The sequence below is a fragment of the Rhipicephalus microplus genome, unplaced genomic scaffold (assembly GCF_043290135.1).
Source record: "Rhipicephalus microplus isolate Deutch F79 unplaced genomic scaffold, USDA_Rmic scaffold_14, whole genome shotgun sequence".
Lineage (NCBI taxonomy): Eukaryota > Metazoa > Arthropoda > Arachnida > Ixodida > Ixodidae > Rhipicephalus > Rhipicephalus microplus.
This window is the reverse complement of record NW_027464587.1, coordinates 19,579,266-19,607,188: the sequence shown is the minus strand read 5'-3', so window position 1 is coordinate 19,607,188 and position 27,923 is coordinate 19,579,266. Positions and strand designations below refer to the sequence as shown.

The window sequence follows — 27,923 nt, the reverse complement described above, 5'->3', positions numbered from 1 at the left end:
GAAGCTCTCAGTTTGGCGAACCTCACAATAAAGCCACAGAAGTCCCACTTCGCCTTTCAGAAGCTTTCTTTTCTTGGGCATGTTGTCACTGGGGAAGGTATTTGCCCGGTCCCTAAAAACACCTCGGCAGTACAAAATTTTCCAAAACCAACGGACAAAAAAGTGTCCAGACGATTCTTGGTATTTCAAACCTATTTCCAGCGTTTTGTCAAACATTTTTGAAAATCGCCCAACCTCTAACGCGGCTGACAAAGTTGGATGCACCTTTCATTTGGCTGAAGGAACAGAACGATGTCTTCAATGAGCTCTGACAGTGCTTTCGGAGCCGCTCAGCTCTCGCACGTTTTGACCAGGAAGCCAAGACTGATAGTCACACTGGCGCAAGTGACTTGGGACTCAGGGCCGTTCTTGTTCAGTGGCAGGATGGTGTAGAGCGGGTCACTGCGTATGCTAGTCATACACTTTCAAAGGTTGACATCAATTTCTCGACGACAGAAAAAGAATGCCTTGAGGTTGTGAGAGCAATAAGCAAGTTTTGTCCATACTTATATAGAAGACCTTTCCGAGCCAATAGCAACCACCATTCACTATGCAGGCTGGCAAATCCTAAAGAACCCCCAGGACATCTTGCGAGATAAAGTCTATGACTCCAGGAACACGACATAACGGTCGTCTATAATCCCGGTCGCAAGCATCGTGGTGCTGACTGTCACGTGCACCGGTTGATTCTGCAGAATCCACATCTAGGAAAAGCGGACAGTATGTTCCTTTTATTGCGATAGCAATTGTATGAACACTCTCGGCTAGATTTTGCCGCCAGCGTCACTGTCGATGTCATGCCCCGTATAAGTAAGCGCATCTATATAAACGAAAACGCAAGGAAGACAAAAATCCGGAAAACAAAGACGCGCGCGGAATCAAACGTGGCACCTCTGCGCCGTGAATGCGAGGCCTTAACCACCGAGCCACCGAAAGTACCTCCTTCAACGTTTAAACGACAAGCATATCTACCACTTACCACTGTTGGTGGACATCTTGAGGGGAAGGGGGGCACTATCGTGTTTTCAGCATTATCAGCAAGATGGCTAAACGAGCACGCCGCTGCTCTCGTCTCTCAAGCGTACTGTGACCCCTGGAAAGGAGGGGAGTGACGATCTCTCGAGCGCCCTTACCTCCTGGTGGGGAGGATCATATGCCTTGGCTCGTGTTAGTCTTGCACTGGAATTCACAATTTTGTCGTTGTTACGGGGCGCATAAGGGCCTATGCAATCGTTACACAGCCACTGTTTGCGAAAAGAACATGTTTTTCAGATACAGCGAAGTAACAACTGAGGTGCTTATTTGTGTTCATCTGTACCTTTGCGTAAGTTTCTTGCGTCATATGTGCTTGAGAATTTCAATCTGCTTGCCATTCAGCGCGTGACCTTCACGAGCGTTTGTGCTTAGATGACACATCTAAGCACACAAGCCTCAAGCATTCTCGATTTTAGTGAATATAAGGTGTTCTAACCGTTAAAAGTTTATTTTACTAGCGTTGCGCGTGTGTTCACTGCCCATTGCATTAGTGCGGATAAAGCAAGGATGTCCCCACACACTTCTCTACTACTCGCTTCGGTTCCTACCTGTGGAAGAGGTAATCAGCACAAGAAAGTGGCCAGAGAACGCTAATTTACAATGCATTGAGTATGCGGGAAAGCGCGTTTAAAGAGTGGGGTGACGATAGTTACACCGTGAGAACAAAACGACGACACAGAGACAAAAAGGACACGAAAGACACGAGCGCTATTACGTGGGTCTTTCGTTTCCTTCTTGTCTCTGTGTCGTCGTTTTGTTCTCGCGCTATAACTATCGTCATGCCATACCAACTAGCCCAAGCTGCCACACTTCTATGAAGAAAGGGCTCACGAGGCCCTCATGCGGAGCGTGCCATCGTGACTGTATAGAAACAGCTTCATTGTACTCGTGGTGGCAGCTTATGCAGTAAAAGGAGGGTGCTAGCGTGCGCATCTAAACCGGCCGTGCATGCCACTGGCACGGCGTAGCCACCTAGATTTACTGTATATGCTACCTTTATATGCAGAGTTGCGCATAACTTTTCTTTCCGCCGCTCACGCTGCCATTCGGGGAGTGCTATCACGTGGTACGAAGAGACGTCAAATGTTCCATTTCACGAGGCAAATCCAACTTTATGTTCATGATGGCGCGTTGCAAGTGCATTTCCTGCGCGCGCCGACTTCAGTCTCATGATGACACCCTTTAGGGGCTTTTAGCTTGTATATATACTTATTTCCATTACCTTGTTACCGGATACAAAGTGCGCATGCGCGGGTGTTTACAGAGCGTAATCCTTTACGTAATGTAAACTACTCGCCCGATAAGCTACTCGCCCGATCTCGCAAGTCCACCTTCGTTCGTAGGAACTTGCGATGGTCGCATTGCGGAGACTCCAGACATCGAGTCAAAGTAAGCCGAAGTGCGAGAGCCAATGGCGGTCACAATCTTTAAGCCGTATTATCAAACCTATAATGGCCAGAATATCGAAGCCGCAAACGTGTGAGTCCTCGACCAAAGTAACGTTGCCCCTGACAAAATGGATAGATCGCGCCATCTAGTGAAGTAGAGTTCAGTTCGGACTGGCACGGTGGGTGGACGTGTTTTTTGAACGGCTTTGGATGCTTGAAGCTTTTATAATTCTTAAGGCAGCAGTTTAAACCTTTGTAGCGTTTATTACATTGTGCTGCTTTTTCGGGGGTCAGTCACAAGGTATTTGCTGGTTTGTGTGTGTGTGTGTGTGTTTTGTTTGTGTTTTTCCTCTTGCCACCCCGTGGAGGAGGTGCGCGTACACCGAACACGCAAATTTTTGTAGTAGAGCTTAGACATGGTTTAAACAACTGTAAAATGTTCATGATGCGGGGTGGGTTTGAAAATAGATGCAAGTGCAGACGTGAAGGTAGAGAAGACTGGCGGAGGGTGTAGGTAATTTGAGGTCGAGGGAACAGTGGATAAAATGATGCTTGGTCAAAGTGAACTGCTGATGAGAATCACCGAGCTGGAGACTGCGTTGGTGACAGAGCAAGAAAAAACGAGGGCAATGGGAGAAAGGCAGAAGTCCACCGAGGAAGCACTAGCCAAGATGAACAAAGTAGCGGCCGACGGAAAGAACAGTGGGGCACCCGCAACCAGAACAGTGGAGAAGAGAGAGCAAGCAAGTTTGGAAAAAAACAGGTTCAGCCGGTTCAACTGTCGCAAGGCCCAGCTTCAGCGAAGTAGTGGTGAGTCTGGGAGGGGACAAAGCAGCCGGCGTCACAAGTGCAAGTAACCCCCCGGTGCAAGACGCTCCAGCTGAAAAGTCACAGCATGTAATAATCGCCGGGGACTCAAATTTAAATCGATGCGCAGAAGCAATGAAAGAGAGGGTAAGAGGTGACAAGAGGGTTGCAGTAGAGACGTTCCCAGGATGCTAGCTGGAAGCGGTCATGAGGCAAGTGAGCACAAAACTCAAAACTACAGCTCATGGACGAAACCTCGTGATAACTGCAGGTGGTTTAAACGTTGTCTTAAATGAAGATACGGCAGGACTAGTGACCACACAGGCGAAATGGGTTGATGACATGCGCGCCATTTCTCCTCGGGTACAGGTGATATGCACCATACCGGAGGACCGGTGCCTGAAAGCAACCTGCAAAGAGCGGTTGTCAACGCAAACCAAGAGATATGGTGGATGAGTAGAAAGAAAGGCTTTGAGGTGGTGGAAATAAACAGAGAGGTGCATAGGTGGGGGGGGGGGGTTTCAACGAGACAGAATTCACTTCGATGAGCGGCTAGGTCATGAGGTGGGTTGGCGACTTGCAGGACGCGCAGTAGCTTTTTTGGGGGGCAAGCGAGCCCTTCGGGGTGCAGGATAGCTAGTAACGAGGAAAACAACCAGGGAGACTCTTCGACAGGTGGTATGGACAGATACGATTTCAAAGTGGCACCAATATCTAAGATACGTAGAGTCCGGGGCCGAAATCTATGCAGCTGCGAGGGCCGTGCCAATTCAGATGCAGGGTATATTGACATGCAAGGTGGCAGGAATAGGCTGAAGTGGGAAGAGATAGAAGAACAGCTAAAGAAGGAGAGGCTGGTGGTATATGGTTTTGTAGAAACACATCTTAGAGACAAGAAACAACAACCTAAAAATCTGGACAACGCACGGGAATATTGAAATAGAACACAAGGCAGCAGAAAGGGGGGGAGGGTATTGGAGCATTAATTTATAAAAGTACAGACTGGGAAAGGTTCAAGCAGGCGTACAAGGAACATTTATTGCTAAAAGGGAAAGTGGCAGAGTAAATGACGCTCCTGAGTTTTCTATACTTGTGGACAGGGGCAAAAGCCAGAGAGGAAAACCAATAAATGTGGCAGTGCATAAAAAATGACATCGACGAACTAGAAGAGTGCGAGGTAATTATATTAGAAGATATGAATGCGCACATAGAAGATTTGAATGGATGTACTGACCCGACAGGCATAATGCTAATGGATAGGTGTGAAAGGCATGATTTATTCATTTGCAGCAGCACCGAGAAATGCGAAGGGCAGATAACATGGAAGGTGGGAAGGCTGCAGTCAACCTTAGATTACGCAATAATGTCACATAGTATGTATGATCGACTAAGGGTGACGAACATAGATGAATATGAGTCCAGAAGCTTACGTAGTGATCACAAATGTATCAAGCTGAGTTTTTAACGAGAAATTAAATTTTAAACGTGGCATTACAAGCAACCACGCGGTAATATTTATTCAGAAAGGCAAATAGAAATAGCAACTAAAGAGATTCAGAAAATAATCACCGAGGATACTAAAACAAGGTGGACGTACAGAAATCTAACTCCATTGTTTGAGTTAGAGCTTGCTAAGGTACGAGTCAAATCAACCGGGAAAAGCTGACACAAACCCAAGAGCTTGTGGGATGAGGAAGTCAAGAGAGCTATAGTAAGACGTCGGGAAGCCTCCACATAACACAGGTATGCTGAAGAGAGCGGTGAATCGCAAGATGATGTCAAAAGAATATGAGATAACTCTTTGAGCTGCAGAAGGGAAGCGTCCGATTTGATCAGTGACAAGGTTAAAAGAAAGGAGGCCCAATAGATGGCGGAAGAAAATAAAAAGAATAGTAAGGCAGCTGCATTGTTTTGAAACCATCTCGATTGTTTCAGTAATAGGACAAGAATGAAACAGAACTTTATAACTACAGTTCAAGGGGTCAGACTAGAAGGAGATGAGGCAATGGAATATATCAAAACAATTATGACAGAAACTTCTAAATACCAAGAAATTGCTGCTTGCACCGTATTAGATGAGGATCGACCAATTAGCTCCGTGGCTCAACTGGGACAACGAGAGTGGGAAAGGGCAGAGAAAAAGATTCCCAATAGCACATCGACAGGCACTAACGGCATCCCAATTACACTAATAAAAAAAACTAGGACCAACAAACATTAAGAGAGGCAGCGAGCAAAGCAATAATGGATGGTGAAGCTCCCGATAGGTGGGAAATGAGCAGGATGAGCATGATCTATAAATAAAATGGGGACAAAGCCGACATAAGCAACTACCATTGTATAACAGTGACATCAGTAGTTTACGGGCTGGTGATGCAGATAGTAAAGGAAGGACAACAGAAATTGGTGGAGAATGAGGGGGAGTTAATTTCCTCCTCCTCGACTAGCTTCTACACTAGCTAAGGAGGGAAGATGTTTCAGATTCGTTATGGGTCCCTCGATGACTCGAGTGTACGGTGGCAGCACGAAGGACGAGGCGTAGTCCGGTGAAGAGACGCTTTATTGCAGCCTCAGGCATTTGCCCGAGTCCAAACCCGAACCTCCGCTCTCTATTTCAAATTCAAACATCCTCTTTTCAACCCTCGGTTGAACAAAGTCTTCACAAAAAGCAATCACATGTTGGGACTCGCTTCATCACAACCAATCGCAGAAACACCTTCATAACATGCACTACATTCGTTAAAACCACGTCACCAAATAAAACACGCGAAGGGATAGGCTCTCCCTGTGTCACACTCTCTCCCATGCCAGGCCGTGCTGCCTCCGTCAGCCGACTTCCATCGGCAGCCGTTCTCACGCTCGAGCCCCGTCAGCTATCTCATTAAATGTTGCTTCGTAGAAGCCTTGCTAAGAACGGTGAGTACACCGTTGGGCTCCGTGTGCTTACCAGGTGTGCATGCGACAGCGAGGCGCCCAGACATCCTAACAGCACTCGGCAATGAAGTACAGCGGGGGAGGTTATGCTCGTCTCCCTGCCGCCACTATGTCTCGGTCAGCCAAGTGGTCACGTCCCCACGTCATTCTCCAAGGCACGCGTGCATGCCAACAAAGGCTTAAGCTCAGACGGTGGCGCCTGACCTGCCTCTTGCCAGACGCTCTTCCGAGTAAGCATTCCCCTTCTAGTCCCGAACGGGGGCGACCTTGACTGCTCCGCTGGTGAACCGTGCGAACGAAGAAGTCTCCTTTCTTTCCCGTGCATGGGTCTTCCGTGTTCGCCTTCGCGGAACCGTTCAGCTTCGTTAGTTGACGGGACGGAAGCTGGCTACGCGCTCTGCATCAGCCGCATTAATTGCGCTACACACAACACGCTGGTAATTGGTGCCTCATACTAACTCCTCCCAGGAGAACTTTCGCGTCGTTCTGCGAAATAGACACAGCAACACATATACATAATGCTCTCAAATGGTCCTCCGAAATAAAACACTCTCGTGATGCACAGCACTGAATAACACATTCAGAATGTTAAGTCCACAGCGCCAGTCAGTTCGCATAAGCTTGTCACAGGGCACACGCACCGTGCATAGTCCGGTGGCATATTAGGCAGTTTTAGGGCTGGGTACGCATTCTCTTGGGGCGTTGCGGGCTTGGGAGTGCGTGGCGTTGCGTGCCCAACCCATACCTGACCGGAATGCCTTTTAGTTGGCGCCACGATGGCACGCACGCAAACGCAAACCGCACGAAGTTCACACGCGCTCGCAGCGCCATAGCGTCTTGTCGCGTAAGTATTATTTAGGTATTTTTATGATTTAAAATGTTAAACATACATAGTGATCAGAACACTTTTTTATTGTGTACAGATATCTGGTATACGCAAAAAAAAATAAAAAATACAAGGTTACTGTTACGAAAGTGTCGACATCTTGTGACACTTCGTGCAACCACAGTCATGAACATGTTAGCTTACGCGTAATGTTTTTGAGGTGAAAATGAATAAAATTGTTACTCATTTGTAATATTGTCGCTGCGCAGTTTTTGCACCAGATGTAAAATACACAATGTTTCTGCAATAACAAAGTTGTGGCTGTCTGTTTCACTATGGCCACGCTAGATGGCGCCACCTATTCAGCTGGTTGGGGGGCTGGCATATGCTTTCAGTTTCTATGTTCCAGGCCATTCTAGCTTTGGAAATCTGGCTGAAATCGTGTAATCGCTATAAGTGCTCGCACTTTGGCTTATTTTAACTCGACGGCTAGAGTCTCCACAGTGCGGATACTGTTAGTTCTTGCGAAAGGTGGACCTGCCCCGCCACAGAGGTGTAGTAACTAAGGTACTCGGCTGCTGACCCGCAGGGCGCGGATTCGTATCCCGGCTGCGGCGGCTGCATTTCCGATAGAGGCGGAAGTGTTGTAGGCCCGTGTGCTCAGATTTGGGTGCACGTTAAAGAACCCCAGGTGGTCGAAATATCCGGAGCCCTCCACTACGGCGTCTCTCTTAATCATATGGTGGTTTTGGGACATTAAACCATACATATCAATCAAGTAATCAATCAATCAATCAATCTATTCCTTTCTTAGAGATGTTTTTCTTCCCTTTCTTCGTTTTTTCTTCCTATTTCGGCGTTTGTGTGATTAAGAGTCCCTGATATATTGTTTGCCCCCGGCTTATGTCACACCTCCGGGCCTTTCAGGCTTCAATAAATCAAATGAAATGAAATAAAGGGCAAAGCCGGATACATCCATTCATTCATCCGAAATGAACCAGAAAATTACAAAATTGTTATTGCAGAAACATTGTTCATCGTATGTCTGGTACAAAAACCGCGCATTGTCATTATTACGAATGAGATACTGTTTAATCATATTGACCTCATTTAATCATTGTTGAGTTTAATGTCCCAAAATCACCATCCTGAGAGACGCCGTCATGGAGAGCTCCGGAAATTTCGACCACCCGGAGTTTTTTAACGTGAACCTAAACCTAAACACACGAGCGTCAAGCATTTTCACAACCTATAGTAATATACCACCTCACTGCAACAGTGAAATCTTGCTCAGCACTCACGAATAAGTCTGCGGCAGGCCGCCCACGTTGGAATATCGCGCCGTATTTTTCTCCTTCGCGCGCGACGAGTGGCTTCAGTGCAAAGCCTTTGAACATATTAGCGGACATATGCGCACCTCTTCTCCCGTAGGGAGTATATATACAGCAACTCCATAGACACTGAGCCTACTGTGTGCCGCACGGTGATGTTGCGCCTTATTGCTATTGCTGATGTTGATGAATATGGGTCAACCAGCATTTGCTGATTCCATACATAGTTCCTCAGCCAGGGGTGCCGCTTCACAGGCCTGAGTCTCGATGTTCAAGCCGCACAGGGTACCCACTCTGAGTTCGAGCCACAAAGGCTTGCATGGTGATGCCGCGTTATGCATGGCACGAAGTAAAGGGTGATTCCACGAGAGATCAACACGAGTCCAAAAGTGGATATTTTAGACTTCATAGAGTATTTTTTATTTCGTGCAACTCTCACCAGGTAGCCCGAAAGTCAACTTCGTTTTGTGATTAATGGCATAACTTACGAGAAAAAAAAATATCAAACTACACCAACATGGAGGCCCCAATTTCGTCACCTGTCATTTTCGAAAATTGCAGATGCTATAAAATGGCAAATATTTTTGTTTCAAGCAAGATATTTTTTACCTGAAATGCATGTCTAATGAAAAATGAATTCATGCGGTTTCAAGTTTGTAGACTTTAAGAAATTAGCTTTTAAAAATGTCTAACTTTGCGACAATTTAAAATAAGTTACGTATTCCTCATTTTTTTTTCTCCGAAAGTAATGCCAGCAGCGTTTTCAAACTTGACACGTTTTGAGAATGTAGAATTTTCATTAGGTACATAAACTTTTGTTGCCGTAGGGCAAATGTAAATTTCTATATATTGCCTCGAAATTCTCATATTGGCAAAAGTGTACTCCAGTGAAATTTGAATAATAACAAAACCCCATCTTCGATTTTTCTTAAAATCTCGTAAATAGACAACCGAAGGCCATCATACAGTAATATAGAAACAAACATGTTGCATTATTTTGTTTTTAGGTACAATATTTGTGGTGCAAATCAGAGCTTTTCGAGAATGCGCTGATAAGTTGAGAAATCTAGAAATCGGAACGAAAAAGCGGCAATAAGCTTCAAACGCGAGTAAAAGTGACTGCATTTGGTGAAGAAAGACTGTTTTAGCAGATAAGAGTAACTATTTTGAACAAGATATTCTACAGTATCTGAATTCACTCTTATACGTAGAGCACTGAGACTTCTAATATGCGGTGCCTCTCCATTATTGACACACAGATGGAGCTGCTGTGACGGCCATGTGTTTGTAACACGTTGGGTAAAAGAATTGAGTGTTGAATGAGTTTATAAACGATCCATAACAAATTTTTATCACTTGGGGCACGAAGACTGCCGCATTAGACTGAAGAAAACGCTTTAGGGCAAGTTCTCATCCGTCGTCTGCTCTACAAATGAATTGCTGTGCGCCGCATCTCGGAGGCAATGCTTTTGATCGTATGGTTCCAAGTAGGGACAAAGATTACGCCTCCCGTAATTTTGTCGACAAAAACATCATGAAATTTGTTTTAACGTACTATGCTTCAGTTTTGCATTCGCACTGCGGATACTTGCGCATGCTGTTTTACGTCCGCTCTCATTAAAGGTGACAGACAGGAACAGACGACAGATAAATCACTTTCGGGCTGCTGGTTTCACGGATAGTTGCATTGCCAGTCATTTGAGCCTCAAGGTGCGAGGCGATGGCTGTCCACTTCAGCCGGGATAGACTTTTTTTGTTCAGATTACCCCATGTTGCATAAAAAGAAAATACCTTATCAGAGAAACTTCCGCGAAATCGAAGACATCGGCCTGTTTGCCCTCCAGAAGCTTTTGCCGAAAGCTGCCCGCCATGCACAGAACAACGACCACGTCTGCCAGAACTGCTTCAGACGCCTCAGAGTTATGCTGTCTTCGTCTAATGGCTTCTCAGCTGAAACAGCTGATGAGTTTTTGCCGGAAGAAGAAAAAGGCAGAAGTCAAGAGCGGTGCGTAAACACGCCTGAAGCCTTGTCACATATGCGACTGGAGAAGCTGCATGCGCAAAATAGCAAAGTTCATGCAGAGCCAAGACAACTTAGCAGCAATTCTACAGTAACCGTGAAATGCCACCGTATCGTCAGTAACCGCCACTTTCAACCTTCAGATCTAAAATACAGTGTGTGTGTCCAGTGGTTCAAGAACTTCAAGCAAGCCTATGAAGCCTGTTCTTCGTATCAAGAGCGCATGCGTTTGTTGACACTGTTGCCGAGCGATATAGAGCGCCGAAAACTCCGAGCGCTTATACTAAACTTCTCAGCTTACATGATATACAGATCCCGACACTGGCGCGCAAAACACGGGATATGGTTAGCACCAAATGCGGTAAAAAGGACACGGCTGAACCCAATGGACGTCCAGGCAGCTATGGCTCACTACTCCAAAGATGAGTATAGCTGCTCTCGGCAGAGTCCCAACAAAAAAGATGTAGCATCTGTTATCATTGACGGAAAAAAGGAGCTTGTTTCGAAAAGGTTTATGACCCGTTCGGTGCGAGAGGCTTACCGTCTCTTTAGATAAGCTAATCTGAACACGTCTATTGGGCTCTCAAAGTTTTATTCACTGAGGCCGAAGTGGGTTCTTCTTGCACCACACCAAGAAGTGTGCCTTTGTATATACTTTGCTAATGCCATGGAGTGTGTTTCTGCCCTACAAGACGTCACCGATGGTGCCTACACGGCGGACTTCTTGAAAGAACTATGTCTTTGCAGCTCCCCTACAAGTGATTGTTTTTAGTCCATTGTGACTATTGTGCTAAAGAGGACGCTCTGACAGCCACATGTTTGGGAATCCCTGAAGTTATTGAGGTAGCCTATGCAGTACACTCTAAAAAAAGGGGGAGCGAGAATGGAGAAACGGGCTCCGTTCCTCCTTCGGCGCAGCGACTTCCTCCCTTTCGGGCGCCTTACCCGTCGCGCCCTCTCGCGGCCAGGGCCAAAGGAGCAACGTTTCTCCTTCAGCGTTCAAGTTTCTCCTCAATCACGGGGGTCTTGCTCGCGCGCATGCGCACGCCAAGCCTATAGCCGGCCGCGGCCAGCCGCGAGCGATTGCTTTTACCTAAGATTGTTGTAAGCAATGCAGGAGTGACGTTTTATTTTGTTTTATTAGTGTAGAGTAAAAGCCTCTCGATGCTCCGCACACTTCCATGTGTGTCTCGTGTTGTTTCATACTGCCAATTTGTCACGAATACAAGAAGCTCTGCTTCCCAAGCATTCTTGCTTTATCGATTACCTTAGAGTGTAAAAAAATAATGAATTTTTTCGGTGTCGACTTACTAGGTAAGCCCATGCATTTTTAGTTTCACACGGCACCAACAACACTCATGAATTTAATGAGGCGCGTAAAAAAGCATCAGACTTAATTTTTCAACATTCTAGGAAACCTCATACCACTCTACAGTCCATGCATGAAAGTACGATCATATACAATAGAGTTATGCGTGCCACTACCGCCATATGGATGTTCTTTGAAGTTTACCCCCATTCAAATACGGCCGCCGTGGCTGGAAGTCGAACCTGCGTCCTCCAGCATAGTCACACGACACCCAATAAGGCTATGCTACCACGGCAGGTGAAAAGCACAAAGGGAAACAGGCTGCGAAGTTTCACCGAGCGTTTATTCGCCAGACTAGATTACAACCACCAGAAATGTTTTAAACATCATCATACCTAAACTTTTGTGAAAAGTGAACCAATGACTTCTGTAGGTTAAACCAAATTCTCAATCGCATTCGTTTTGAATTGCCCATGCCAGCACTGAGAAGTAGGAAGGAATTATGCACGCGAGCAGTATGCCTTTCTTGTCCATGATTCTCCTTTGTCGTGAGAAACTCAACACAAAATGCACTTCTAGTACCAGCTGTGCACAGCAAGTAAGTACTAACGCTCACTCACCTTTGTGAAAAGAGTATTCCGAATCCAGAGTAATAACCACCACAGCCACAGCGCTAACAACAAAATTGTGGCACGCACTATGATTGCAAGTTGACACGCGAGGCGAATCGCGAGAGGCATCAGAAACAGAAAAGTATGCAGGCACAACATTCTATAAAGTTATAGTAAACTTGCGCACTGCAGCGATAGTTCTTCCACTCAAGTATTAGAGCTGCCGCGACGCCAACAGCCACTGTCATAGCTCACGAAAAAATACCGTGGGATGCGAGGTCATCGCTTATTTCTCTCGCAAGACCCGCGTTGTAACGTACGTATACACTGCTAGGACGGTCGTTACCGCATCAAAAACATTGTCATTAAAGGGCTAGTGGTGTACTGTATCCCTGGCTAACGGTCACACTTGTGGTACGCACGTAAAAAGAATATAAGCAAACGTTAAGACGAAACAGCTAAACGAGGTCGACATGACCACAGAACACCTACCACGACGGAGACAAAGTTTGGTCTGCATGCTGCGCCCTCTCCAAGTAACAAGAAGAAAAAAAAAACGTGACCTCCGAAATAGCTAACGCGCGGCAAGTGTTTGCCTTCTCGGAGGCTTCAAGAAAAAAGAGTAACTGTGGCAGTGGTCGACAGATGGCGCAGCGTTCGGAATGCCGTGGGCATTATATGCATGGCTTGGGGGTATCCGCCTTCGTGAAAACCTGATAAGCTCAAGTAATTATTTCGTTCATCATTGTGCAACCATTGATAAACTAAGGTTTGCCTAAGCATCAGATACAATATATTTGCGTGTGCGCATGTTGTGGTATTGATACAAAACATAAAGAAAGTGTAAGAAAACCTACTTGTAACCTGTGCTACTCTGGTCAGTCGAAATTCATCGCTATATAAGCTGGTGCGCTTTCATAGTAGGGTGTGAGTAAACACGTCGAGGTGTGGGCTGTTGATGCGAATAGGTGATTGTGCTCTTGTTGCGTACTTGTTAGCATATATGTCAGTGTACTTGTTGCGTACTATATGTGTACTATGTGACCATGTGTGCATGTGTAGCTATATAAATTGTATCAGCACATGTTAGGCTTCCGCTGTCCGTGAGTAATCCTGAATGGGTTGAGGCGTAAGCTATCCGTAAGGGAGTTGTGATAGTGGGTAAGGACAACGTACGTCGCGGCAGGCAACTTTCTTTTAGTTTTGTTCAGTCCCTTCAGAGGGCGCCAGCTACCGCCTACTTCATTGCTATGACGCTCGCACACCTCCAGCTGCTTATATAACGTTGAACATCTATCTATCAAAGCTGCAGTACGGATTCGGAATGGTTTCGCTGCGATCGAGTGTACGGTTTGGAGGCACATCTCGTGATCTGCGGACCCGTAAACGCATGGATAACGTCGCTACACTATGTGAATCTGCGAGAAATAAATACAGCAAGCCTAGCATGCACTCTTCAGGTGAGGGCTCCGCAGAATCCGTGTCTTTAGGAGTGAACGTGGCTTCGCTGACCGAACGAAACGTACTTGCTCCGTCGTTCTCTTTCGCGATGTGTTCACCGCCACAGGTTCGTCTGCTTGTTTTTATAATCATTTCGTTCAATATCAAGCTCAGCGGGACCGTTTTTTGTAACTTTCAGTGCCGTGTGCTCCTTACCAGTCGAGAATTGTTGCATTTACTAAGCCTACTCGCTTCGCCGGGGGACAGCCATGTTGATTTTCATAAGGAGGAGCGTGTTTCTCCGTGGATGAGGGAGCAACGTTTCTCTATTTAAAGACGAACATTGGGGACATCGCCGTTCCTCGCTAAATGGAGAGAACGTCACTCCATTTTCTTTAAGAGTGTATGGGAAAATGGCGATCTAGTAAAAAAAAACAGCCCAGGCAAGTGCTTTTCTGCGAGAGCTAAGTCTATGGTTCGTGAAGTGGATTACCCATGATTACATTAGATACATTCAAGAATCGGCAATACGCCAGGCGAAAGAGAACCAAGAAAAATAATCTTGCATTTCTCACTTTGATTTCGCCAAAAATTGGACAGCCATTTTACCGAATGAGGTACAGTTGTATCACTGGCACAAAAGACAGGTGTCTATATTCACGTGTGTCGTCACAAGAAACCAATCAATTCAAAGTTTTGCCGTCATCAGTGACGACACATTTCATGATGCTGCACATGCCTGTTTTGCTCTACAAATAATCCACAACTATATTAAAAAACAACTTAAACCTGACACGCATGTTACTTATGTTTCTGATGGTGAATGCAGTCACTTAAAAAACAAGTACCAGTTGTTCGAGTTATGTCAGAAAGATTATATATCAACAAAGTGAATTTTTTCGGCCACAGGACATGGCAAGAACTCTTGTGACAGCGTTGGTGGCCTACTAAAGCATCAGGCTACGCTCTATAACCTCAGAGCGGGAAGCTCAGCTGTGATTAAGTCAGCATCCCAAATGGTGGCGCAAATGAGCGCGAAGCTCAAGAATGTCAAGCTGATGTGTGCAAATGCAGATGAGCTAGAAACATTCCGTCAGTTTAAGAAGAGCCAGTCGAAATTGCCAGGTGTTCCAGGCATACGTTCTTGGCATGTTTGGCTAAGCACATCTGAGGGCACTGATCGTGGTCGTGTTTTGGTAGCGTCACGTACTGCTAAATGTGATCTGCAAAAGATGCAGCCATTTTGAGCGCATCTCTTGTTTCACGCAGCCACCACCAAATCACCAGTGAGGGTACTTCGAGCGCATATGCTTTTTCTAGCGAAACCCAACACTTGCTTTGGAACATTTTCATGTTTGAGTTTATCTGCAAATATAGACAGATGTTTTGCAACTGAGTTACAGTGTCGAAAATTTCCTCCATTAGAGCTGTGTTATCAGGAGCATAAATGCGCCTTCATGGGTACGTATTTGTCACAGTGCTAAAACAGCCTTTCTTCACCAAATGCGGTAACGTTTACTCGCGTTTAAAGCTCATTGCCGGTTTTCCGTTCCGATTTCTAGATTTCCCAACTTATCAGCGCATTCTCGAAAAGCTCTGATTTGTACCACGAATAGTGTCGCTAAAAACAAAATAATACAACATGTTTTTCTATATTACTATATCTTGGCCTTCGGTTGTCTATTTACGAGATTTTAAGAAAAATCGAAGATGGGGTTTTGTTATTATTCAAATTTCACTGGAGTACACTTTTGCCAATATGAGAATTTCGAGGCAATATATAGAAATTTACATTTGCCCTACGGCAACAAAAGTTTATGTACCTAATGAAAATTCTACATTCTTAAAACGTGTCAAGTTTGAAAACGCTGCTGGCATTACTTTCGGAGAAAAAAATGGGGATTACGTAACATATATTAAACTGTCGCAAAATCAGACATTTTTAAAAGCTATTTTCTTAAGGTCTACAAACTGGAAACCGTATGAATTCATTCTTCATTAGACATGCATTTCAGGTAAAAAATATCTTTATTGAAACCAAAATATTTGTCTTTATATAGCATCTGCAATTTTAAAAAATGACCGGTGACGAAATTGGTGCCTCGTTTTGGTGAAGTCTGATATTTTTTTTCTCGTAAGTTATGCCGTTAATCATAAAACGAAGTTCACTTTCGGGCTACCTGGTGAGAGGTGCACGAAATATAAAATACTCTATGAAATCTAAAATATCAACTTTTGGACCCGTGTCGATCTCTCGTGGAATCACGCTAAAGCAGATTAAAGTACGTGAGTGGCAAGCGTCTCGTACAACTGCATGGCAAACAGGAGTGGGTTAGATGACTGCTGCGTGGCTTAGCCACCCAGTTCATCATCACAAACAGTGGCTAACTTGTGCAGCATATGAAGTCTCCATACTTTTTACGGTACATTTAGTATGACTGGAAAAGTCCAACAAACACCAGGAGAACGTGTGAACACCTTTCCTCTGCCAACTTCAGTCTAGATCTGATATAACGTCCATTGGGGCTATACATTTCACGTACCACAAAGCTATATTAATAAAAGCAAAACGAAGTCCACAACTTAGCACAACATACCAGTTTGATCCAAAAAAAAAAAAAAAACGCGTAGTGGGATAGTCAGCGTGACCAGTGGAAGTGCCTCAGACAAGCTGGCCGACGTTTCGATAGGAGGGCCTATCTTTGTCAAAGGCACCTTGTCATCTTTGGCGTGTTAGCTTTAAGGGGTTAATAGCGACGTCATCTCCTGGTGGTGACACGTGTCCCTGTTAGCAATCGCCGTCTGAAAAGAAAAAAATCTAAAAGCAGAGGAGTGCAGTCTTCGCTTCAAATTAGGTGGTAATGATTAAAAATGTTCTTGGAGGAGGGGGAGAGGAATAAGGGGGGAAAGAAAAAAGAAGATAGGAGAAACACGCAAAGTAGTTGCGGTGTGACGCAAAGCGGTGTCCGCCACAGACACGAAAAAGAGAAAGAACTTAAAGGCCAAACCTCATAAGCGCGAAAATGCACGCGATAGCGACAAGCGATGCGACGTAGATCGTCTTCGCGCGGTCAGTCGCTAGCACAAGCAAACCTCATTCACGCGACGGCCTCGGCGAGTGAACTCCACTGTTGCTGGCATGAGGCCGTCTACTCGCACCGAAAAACCGCGTAGTGAGCAATATGCAATTTAAAAATAAGATATATTGTTGTGCGATGGAACGAAAAGTGTTTATGAGTGCAGCACTTTTTTATATGCACATGCGTAAACATTGCGTCTTTTCTTGTTGCGCATACGTGACTCGGGCAGGGTCACGTGCACCTATATAGTCTTTGTCTTTTCCGGTTTTTCTCTATTGGCTGCTTGAGCCCAGCACTTCCGGGCGATGAGCGATGGTTTCCAAATCTGGAGAACCGAGCGATCGCGCGAAAACGAGCACGCGACACGTCGCACGAATGCCCTCTTTCGTCGTTCATTGCATCGCTCGTCGCTGTCACGTGCATTTTCGCGCTTATGAGGTTTTCTCTTTAATGTTCGAAGCCTGCAGACGGTCGCCGCGTCCGGCTACCACAAAGGGTTGCCGACAATAGCGGCTAAAGGGCCAACGACTGGCACGCGTATGCTCGCACCTACGCGTCAAAAGCGTCAGATGCGCCTCTCGGCGTCAGCGTCGGAGGGGCATACGCGAGGAGGCGCGAGGGATCAACCGGGCTTGATATTTTTGCCACGCGTACAGCGGCGCCAACCAACCAGGGGCCGCGATGCCTCCGAATGCTGTGCCTGATGGCCGCCGCTTCGAAGGCACGAGCGAGTGCTGGAAGCAAGCACAGAAACTGCTCCTAATGTTTCTGAATGACCGCTTCGTAATCTAGAATGACAACCACACGACGAAGTACTGCGAGTGCTACCAGCGTGACGCAGTTTCGTGCCGAGTTCGAGCGACACCGACAAATCCAGTGAATGCCGGCCGGCGGTGCTTGCGCTTGTCTCGAGTGCGATCATCGGCTGAGCGAAAACATCGGACAGACTACTGGAGCATGTCGGTGTTCCTGTGCTTTGGTACGTGATTTTCTGTGTTAAACACGAGTGTAAACAGACATCGGAGGTTCGAAGCTTTGAGCGTGAGCCCTTGCCTACCGCGGAGGATATCCAGAGCGGTCTCATCTGCATCCAGCGTAGGCCTCTACCGTCGAGTTCGTATGAACCAGCTCATGCGAGCAACATCGGCTGAAAAAAATCGACGGTAGTTTCCGTTGCAACATAGATAGTATATACGACGCCCGAAACATCGTGTAGTGCATACGGAGTTTTCACCTGAACTGTGTTTTCAACATCGATATTCATCATCACTGAAAGCGAACCTCGCACTACCCAACACATTTCAGTGATGTGAAAACGTACGTACTTATATAAGTGTATTCGTGGATTGTACGACGCTGAAACATACGTTGGCTTCGGTGAAAATTGTTTTCGTGTGTTGCCAAGCTAATAGCAAGCGTGCGCTGGTTGGTAGCAGTGTGATATCACTTCGTTCCGGGTACCAGTGACACTGACACATTCAGCTGTCAGCGGTCTCATTTCCATTCACGTACAAAATAGAAACTCGAACGCGAGTTGCTGTGGTGATCGAAAAAAAAGTTGCATGCTCAAGTGCTGCTGGTATTGCCTGCTATTTCACTTCTCGCTTGTTTCGCTTCTCTGCCACGCTCAGTAGCACATACGTTGTTGGCAGCATTCTGACACACACATTCTTAATTTCTAGTTCATTCTGATACTCATAGCTATAGGCATGCAATGGCATTTCTCTGTAGTTTTGCAGTTTATTATTATATAACACGCGTTTTGTTTACAGCTGGGCAGATAACTGAAAACCTTGTGACAAGCACCTGCTTTGTAGTCACCTGCATGATGACACGATAGTAAGAAGAGAAGGTCCCCATATGACCACAAAATGAATGAATGAATGTGCACTAGTACTGTACTTCCCTTTGTTTAGAAGAACTGCAATAACTGCCTCATGTGATTATGAGATTACTCAGAACTGTACAAGTATTTATCGCTTCCTCCACACTGTTATGAGCTGAAGATATTATTAGATGATTTCGAACATTGATTCTTTGTATGTGTGTCCATGGACTGCTTCATTTCTGTTCAGTTTTTTTAGTATACGCATTAACCTAAACTATATGGGGATGCAGTTAAGCATACTCAAAATATCGAGATATTCAGTTTAGCTACGTTAAAAAACTTGCCGAAAATTCTGTACAGTGCTCTGGTGCAACACTATGACCAATATCTGTCGCATCGAAGATTTTGCGCAGACTTTATTGCATTATAGGGTATTTTGACCACTGAACACATGTGAAAGCCTTCTACGCAGTGCTTGGCTGAAATCTCAAAACCAATATCTGTCTCATCAAGAAGTGTCAGATGCATTTTGTAGATGTTAATGGATATTGAAACTACCAGTAAAGTGCTAAAGCCTTCAACACAGCACTGATCTGATATCACCATCCAGCTTAGAAGTCATTTGTAGTGCGCTCTAACGCGTTCAAATAAAGTTATCAAACACTGTAAGAATCTACTTGGTTTGGTTCGTGATACCAGTGTGTCTGACATTTTGTAGGCACTTGTTCTGATTCTCTCATTTTTCTGTATCTCTCGTTTTTTAACGGGCTCCTCTTAGTATGTAGTAATATATTTGTTTACGTTGGCACACATATTGCGATACTACTGTTTCAATGCTTTCATTTTATATTTATGTGCATCACTCCTGCAGTAACCGTGCGCTGGGCTGCAGTACTTGAAAATAAATAAATATATCATCCAAAAGGGTACCACGCAGTGCCCTATTCCAATATACTGACTGATATCTGTTGCGTCGTGATGGGTCGGGTGTGGTTTATTGCATTGGTGAACCTTTTCGCTGCAGACAACGTTCAAAAGCCTTCCGCGCAGGGTTCATTTGCAATCTTATGACGGAAATATGTGACCTCATGAAGTTCTGTGTGCAATTTGTGTTTTTAGAGAATTTTTAGACTACAGAGAACGTCCAGAAGTCTTTCATACAAGATTAAGTGGCAGTCTTTTGAGCAATACCTGTCACATAATGAAGTGTCAGGCACAGTTAGTTGCGTTAGAGCATACTTCGACTACAGACTATGACCAAAAGCATTCTACGCAGTGCTTAGTTTCTATGTTTTGACCAATATATCTTGCATAATTAGGATCTAGGTGTGCTTTCTTGCATTGGAGGATATTTCTAATACACACATAATAAAAAGCTTTTCATACAGGGTTCAGTTGCAGTCTTATGAACGATAACTGTGACATCAAGAAGTATTGGGTGCGGTTTGTCGCTTTAGATAATATTTTGACTACGTCCATGAAGTCTTCCATACAGGATTCACTTAGTACAGTATTATGACCAATGTCTGTCACACCATGAAGCGTCAGGCACAGTTGGTTGTGTCAAAGCATTTGTCACTTACAAAACATGTTCAGAAGCATTCTACGCAGTTCCTATCTTATGACCAATATCAGTTGCATCATTAAGAGCCAGGTGAGGTTCGATGCATTAGAGGATATTTCTCTTGCAGACAACATTTGAGAGCCCTTTACATAGGGCTCTATTGTAGTCTTATGACATAAATCTGACACATCATGAAGTTTTGGGAGTGATTGTTAAGTTGATGAGAACTGTAAGTTATAAAGTGTAAACGTACTGAATGTACCAGGATATTCAGAATATAATGAATTTGGTAGTGTAGGTATAGCAACCTGGGGATTATTACACCTTAGTTTTTATAAACCTGATTTATAAACATAATTAGGGGGCGATCGCCCCTTAGTCACCAAAGAGACGGGGGGGGCGCAATGTCAGGTCCAAGATGATTTTAATATAAGGGAAGTGGGCGCTAAGGCAGCCCCTATATTGACATAATGGGGGGGGATACTGCAGCGAACATTCCTCCCCCCCTTTAAGGAGAACCCTGCGCACGCCTATGATAGATGTAAATTATCCTAGACGTGAATTTTTGTTCGCGCGAGTGACGCACGCACGGCTCTTGATTTTTGGTGCATACCGCTGTAGTTACTTCGCTCGCTGCGATGTCAATTACATTTATTATAGTCAAAACTGTGGCGGGTGAAGCACTATCAATATTTTAACGCGCTGTTCTTCGGCGTCGCACGAACCCACTCGAGTTCAGAACGCGCCGTTCTGTGCTGAGCTAGGACAGTTTTAAGTCAAAAGATCAAGCAACACTGTGCGTTGGCCGTGGACGTGTGGGCTTCAACGCGGTTGACGCGTGCCAGTGGTTGCGAGCCCTTTTCCTCCACAGGCGTGACTCGACGCTTTTGACGCGTCGGCGCGTGCGTACGCGTGCCAGTGGTTTGCTCTTTACGCCTGTTCCCGAACAACTATAGAGTGGGACGCATAACAAGAAAGCGGTTACAAAAAAGGGGGAGAAGCAGGCGTAGTACTTTAAAGGTCAAGATGTAGAAGGTAAGTGATACCGGATGGGGTCGAAAGAGCACGTGTTCAAAGGGGAAGGTCATTGGCTAAAATATGCTTTCGGTATTCTCATAGGCGGCCCACTCAGCGGAATGGCCTCAAGAATTTGGTGACATGTTGGCTAAGAAAAAGGGAAATTGAGAATGCACCACCTACGAGTCACGTAGAACCACTCGTCACGCCATCCCTCTGTGTTGTGCGTAGTTGCACTTCTGATTGTGTACTTGTCGCAGTGACCAAAGGGATACATTGTCCCGCAGTAGTTCTTTCCTCTGGCTTTTGTGTAGTGGTTAAAAGCTCGACAACTGACCCGCAGGTCACGGGATTGAATCCCGGCAGCTGAGGTCGTATTTTCGATTGATGCGACAGCTTGGAACCCGTGAACATGGACTTAGGTGCACGTTAAGAACCTCAGGTGCTAGAATTTTCAGGAGTCCTCCACAATGGGGTCTCTCGTCATCATATTGTGGTTTTGTAACGTTAAAACCCACGAATTTCTACATTACTCCAGCTTTCCTTGCGCGTACCCATGCTACAAAACTGGGTAATCGGTACGACGCTTGCCTTTGGAAAACAAGAGGAAGCTGGCATCTGTCAGAGTTCAATTGCGTCGCCATACTGCGGGGCAGAGCATGAATTTTCGTGTGAATTCCCTAAAGTTGGGCACACCTCCACAAGCACAGTAACGCAAATTAGAGAAGCTTTGCTGCCGGAAGCATAGACGAAAAGAAGTAATGCGGAAAGCCGCCGTGTCGGCCCAATAGTTACGGCTGCTCTTTGAACGTCATTCACGCTGAACCTGACGTATTGTATGCAAGAAAGAGACGACGAAACTTTCACGGAAGCGTCTTTACTTAACGTTTTCAGCTGATGGACCAGCCTTCTTCAGAGAGCACGTGTTTAATGGGAAATTGAGAATGGCGAAGGCTGGTCGAAGGAGACCAGACTTTCTGACGAAGGCTGGTCCACGAGCTGAAAACGTCAAGTAAAGACGCTCCCGTGAAAGTTTCGTCATCTGTTTCTTGCATATATATATATATATATATATATATATATATATATATATATATATATATATATATATATATATATATGTGTGTGTGTGTGTGTGTGTGAACACAACTGCACTTTCTTTCTTTCATTATTTTGTTTCATACCTACCCGTAGTGTACCTCTGTGCAGAACCAGTACCGGTTGCTCTACGAAGTGGCCTGTGCACTGGCGACTCCCAAGCACCGCAGGCTTCGCTGATTAATCTCGGAGACGGCGCCGGCGTCGTTTATTCCGTCCCTTGCCGCCGCCCTCTTCATTCATCGCTTCACCAAGGGGCCTTGTCCACCAGATGCTGCTATCTCCGTTTTTTATTTTATTTGAGTGTTATACTTCAAATTTGGAGTTACATTCTGTGATGTAAGACTGCATTAGGATTTCATTTCTTTCTTTTTTGATGGTAAATTTTTCGTCCTTGTACTGTCAATGTTGTTTATTATTTATCTTAACGTTCTTTCCGACGAGACGCTACTCGCACGCGTGTGCGATTTTATTGAAGTAAGATTCACAAAATTCATGACTGACATTGTACTGTTTATTATTCCTTGCCGTGTCTATCTCATTCGCGGCGTACGCACTGTTAGAATGTTTATTTGTAAATATTTCTTTCATTTGAAACTTTAATTCCCCGCTTCATCACGCACAACATGCTGCAGCAAACTGAGAGTTGCACTGCAGTGGGTTCTACCTCACCACACTGGAGAATTGTAGAGACCGATGCCGAGAAAAAATAATTAACCATGGTTGCATGAGAATGCGAAGGTGTGCAAGTGTTCTGTTACAAGAGGATGTCATAGTGTATCACATGTTAATGCCTGTTTATACCGCAAACTTATTGCACAAAATGTCAATGGGCCAGGACAATATTGGCAATCTCTTGTATCGCGTTTTTCGCATTGTGGTGCGCGCACGATGTAGTTCAATTTTTCACGTTAGTGCACACGATCGTGATTCACAGCTTTCTTTCATTGCTTCGCTTGCACGTGAACTTGTACGTTTTAGGTGAGCATCAATGTACCATCAAATAATGCTATCCAATATCACAGATGTTCTGTATGTTTCTGTGAATCAGGCCCTCTGATTACGAAAATATTTCAGGAAACACAAAGAAATCCCACTGGTACAATGATTTTCAACTGCATGTATAAGCTTGCCTAGTGAGTTTTATTATTTTGTTTACACAGTGTGATCAAGTGATTTTGTTTTGGATGGAAGTGCCAGTGTGGGCCGATAGGGTGCATGGGAAGAAAATGTGGAAAATATTCAAAAAAAAAACTCGAAGGAAAACGTCAAAGAAAGAAGAGAGTCCGAAGGAGTAGAGACAGTGAACGCAGAGGATGTCTTCTTCCATCCAACGTGCCCAACAAGCAACACTTTAAGATTGCGAGGAACGTGCTTTTGCAGACTTTCAAGACTCTTTTTTTTTTCATTGCAAGAACTCTATTGTGACCGCTTATCGAAGCTCATATCGCTCAATAAGTGATTCTGCTGTCGCATCACATCTCTTGCGCATGCTGCCCACGAGTAGTTTCCCGTGGCTACAAGTCATCACTCACGTCATGTCATTTCAGCTACGCGGTAGGTAACGATTGGGTAGTAAGTGCTCTAAAGAAAATGCTGCTCAGTTATCTGAGTCGTTTCACTACGCAGACACGACGACTAAGCAAGCGTTTGTGCTCGAAGCACTGAGCACAACCCAATGCTCTACCAGTTTTGTAGCGACTTTTGTTTGCAGCAGCCCTGTCATTCCCTCTGAATCTCATTCGATACATTGAAAATAATGAAAAAAAAGGTGATAAGCATGTCAAGGCGTCATAAAAAAGCTCTTAATGCATATTTAACATGTGACAACGGAGTTACACCAAGTTTACACACACACACACACACACACACAATGAAGGAGCACACTCACGAAAACTTGATAGTTGTTTACTCTACCTTTCGGCCGTGGCACGGCCTTCGTCAGATTAGTCCTGACGAAGGCCGTGCCACGGCCGAAACGTAGAGTAAACAACTATCAACTTTTCGTGAGTGTTCTCCTTTATTCCTAATTATATAAATATATATATATATATATATATATATATATTTATATATATATATATATATATATATATATATATATTTATTTATTTATTTATATATATATATACATAATGGAGAGAAGTGTATACCTAAGGGCTCGTTTTTCCGTGTTTTAACACGGAAAACTCGGAAAAATGAGTCTTTAGGTATACACTTCTTTCCCTTATTTCACTAAACGAGGGTCCCGTACTGGCAGACTTGGTGTCATTAGGTTGTATACGAGGGACTATTATTCAGCTGCCCGCTCATAATAAGTTCACGTGCTACGTGACGCCAAACATGCGCATAATAGAGTGTTTCCACACTCGTCGCTTGGCTTATAGATGGCGCTGACTGTCACTCCTACTTCTAAATTCACATATAAACCCAAAAAAGTGAATGGAGGGAAGGCCGCTGTGGTAGCTCAGTGGTTAGAGCATCGAACGCGTTATTCGAAGGTCGTAGGTTCGTTTCCTGCTCACGGCTGGTTATTTTTTTATCCACTTTTCTTTCTTCTTATTTACATTCCATTGGTTCTAATAACTTCCCCTGTACATTCCTTAGCATTACTGTCTGTTAAATCACACATATATATATATGTATGTATATATATATATATATATATATATATATGTGTGTGTGTGTGTGTGTGTGTGTGTGTGTGTGTGTGTGTGTGTGTGTGTGTGTGTGTGTGTGTGTGTGTGTGTGTGTGTGTGTGTGTGTGTGTGTGTGTGTGACGCTACGATGAATCGGCGACGTGGCCTGGCTCATATGCCATGTTTATTCCGTTCTGACTTGTTCCTTCTCTGCTTCTACCAACCGTCGCTTCATACGTCACATGATTCCCCCTCCCCCGAAAAATGGCACCGTTTATAACCTACAAAAAATTGAAAAAGCCAATAAACAGACAATGTCTAAATTCACAGTATCACGTCCCGACGGAGTTCCACAGTCTCTTTAAATCTTCAAGCGCGAGGGAGCAGTCCGGTGAACTCTATAACAACTGTGGTGGGCGAGGCTGACTGTTGCGTTCCAGACATAGCGGGATACATGTGGATACTGACAGTACTGCTATAACTCTTGTTAGGGCTGACCAAGGTTGGAACGCCTTGTTGCATCGGCAGCTCGGATGTCGTCGGGGTTGTATTTTTCGCCGTGAATGGTGCAATCCCGACGCTTCTTGCTTGCGTGCTTCTCGACAGACTGTGATGGAGTGCCTGAGTGCTTGCGGTTTGCAAGCAGTGCTTCCGCGTCTTTCTCGGCGGTTTCTGTGGTGTTGCAGTCGGCGGAATAGCAGGCGCTGGGAGCGTTTCTGGCGACTTTTTTTTGTCCGAAAGTGTATGACGTCTTGTTGGTTTGGAGATCCTGTTTTTCGATGTTCTTCAACTGGTGAACGCGCTTCCGTTGAATTTGGCGTTCGCTGATGCCCTTGTTGCAGTCTCTCTCATTGTTTTCTAAGTTTATGATCTTCGTTTTGCTTGCTTTGCTGGTGCTGCTCAGGAGATGGCTGTAGTGGCGCCCCTTCTGGAATCGGGCATTCATTTTCTTCGAGGTTTGACGCGTCCTGTAGAAAGCTGTTGCATGGTGAGCTGGTGTCTTGCTTATCGGGCATAGTTGGTAATGTGCCATCATTATGCTCTTCAAAGTCTTCAATAAGGTGTTCCAGTATGGACGCTTCGGACAGACAGCTGCGTGCGAGGTTTGGTGTATGTATTACTTCTGCATTTTTTCGCTTCTTGTAGCTGTAAGCACTGTATGGGGATACCACAGGTGACGTGGCATTACTAGGTTTGAACTGCAGATTTCGGCAAGTCCGTGGTGCCGCAGAAACGACACGAAGCTCTTCAGGGGCTTCTTCGCAGTTCACTGCGAGTGGTTTTTGCGCCTGGTAGCTTGCGACGTTCGATGCGTCTGAGCCTTCTGCTTTGCTTCGACTGTCCAGTGTGTGTGAACCCAACGCACGGTGATGAATGAACATGTCCGAAAAGAGCATGGCTTGACAGGGTATTTTCATGAGGCGTTAGGTCGTCTACCGAGGTCGCGGCGTCCTTATGAGGCGAATGGCGAGCGATAGGAGCGCTTGAAAAACCGCGTGACGAAAACCCAGCTGGTGGACCACGTATGCGAGATGAAGAGTGAAGGGCATCAGGTGATTGAGCAACGTCTTGGGTCATATGCTGAAGCGATGAATTCGGAAATGCTGACTTTCGCGCAGAAGGGAGGCGCGCTTGACCGTTAGGTTTTTCTCAATATACGCATCGCCTTCTGTAAGTAAACTCATGTGCCACTTCGTGTTGAGGCAGTTGTCGATTCGCGCTGGGCTTTCGAATGGTTGAGGACTGCTTAAGGAATTGACGATAGTGTGCGGTTGTCTCTAGACGGTTGGCATTGAGCAGGTCTTGGTCATAGTCGTTAAAACGGGTAATCATCTCTTCTATGATTTTTGCCATGATTCGTCATTTTCAAAGATGTGGGTGAGGTAAAACTTAAATGCCTCACCTGAGATGTAGTCAGTGAAGTTTGTGATCATCTCCCGTTCCGACCAGGATGCAGCGGCAGCGTGGAGCTCGAATAGGTTAAACCAGTCCTGTACGGGTCCGTCGTCCGCTGATCCGGTGTACTTGGGGATGTCAAGGTCATCTGATGGTGCTGTCATGATGCTGGTCTTTGTGTAGAGTAGGGATGTACTTTTGTGGTCCACATTCGGTCACTGCGTCTTGCTGAGACGTTCGAAGATGGTGGCCGGTTCATGAAGTGGCCGCCAAGTCTTCATCCTGTCGACTTGTGTGACGCTACGATGAATGGGCGGCGTGGCCTGGCTCATACGCCATGTTTATTCCGTTCTGACTTCCTCCTTCTCTGCTTCTACCACCCGTCGCTTCATACGTCACACACACACACACACACACACACACACACATATATATATATATATATATATATATATATATATATATATATATATATATATATATATATATATACCAAATCACACGTCACTCATGTTTTTCTATTCACTTCATGATAAGAGTAAAGAGTAAAAGTGGTGGGGATTTTCTCACAAGTTTTTCGAAGATATTGTTGCGTACGTGCACGAAGAAAAAGAAGCGTATACGGTGAACGCACTTGTCGTGCAGAGCGAGAGAGGAAGAAGAGGATCAGGAGGATCTCTAACCAGTCGGCCGCTTCTGAGCTGCCCCTCACGACCTAATAAACGGCTTTTTTCAACGTTTACCAGTCTCTTTCAAACGTAACAGAGTGGTGGAGGAGCTGGGTAAGCGCTTCAACTACGGAACGATCACTGCCACAGCTTCGACGAAGCCGTCGACTTGCCGGTCTCCCACCATCTTCCGTGAGTGACTTCGACATGCCCGAAGAAGCAAGCGTTTTCAGGACGGCACCATCTGGCCCGCTTCCGTACTACCGAGTTCCACCTCCCTTCGGAGGAAAAGCCGAAGAAGATGTCGACGCCTGGCTAACCAAGTACAAGCGTGTGTGCAAGTCCAACGGTTGGGATGCAGCCGCTATGCTAGCCAACGTAGTGTTCTCCCTG

General features: G+C 45.2%; 1 protein-coding gene across 5 annotated transcripts in view; it reads left to right on the top strand.

Moving 5' to 3' along the window:
* Positions 1-23,934, top strand: part of LOC119180589 (receptor-type tyrosine-protein phosphatase kappa) — a 631,290-nt gene extending 607,356 nt beyond the window's left edge. For 4 of the 5 annotated variants that reach the window (XM_075882906.1, XM_075882909.1, XM_075882908.1 and 1 more), the window contains one exon: positions 22,424-23,934. In XM_075882906.1, the coding sequence (XP_075739021.1) occupies positions 22,424-22,507 (84 nt within the window). In that variant the 3' untranslated portion in view covers positions 22,508-23,934. The remainder of the gene's footprint in view (positions 1-22,423) is intronic. The other variant, XM_075882907.1, reaches the window with a different exon arrangement.
* The last annotated feature ends 3,989 nt before the right edge of the window (positions 23,935-27,923 follow it).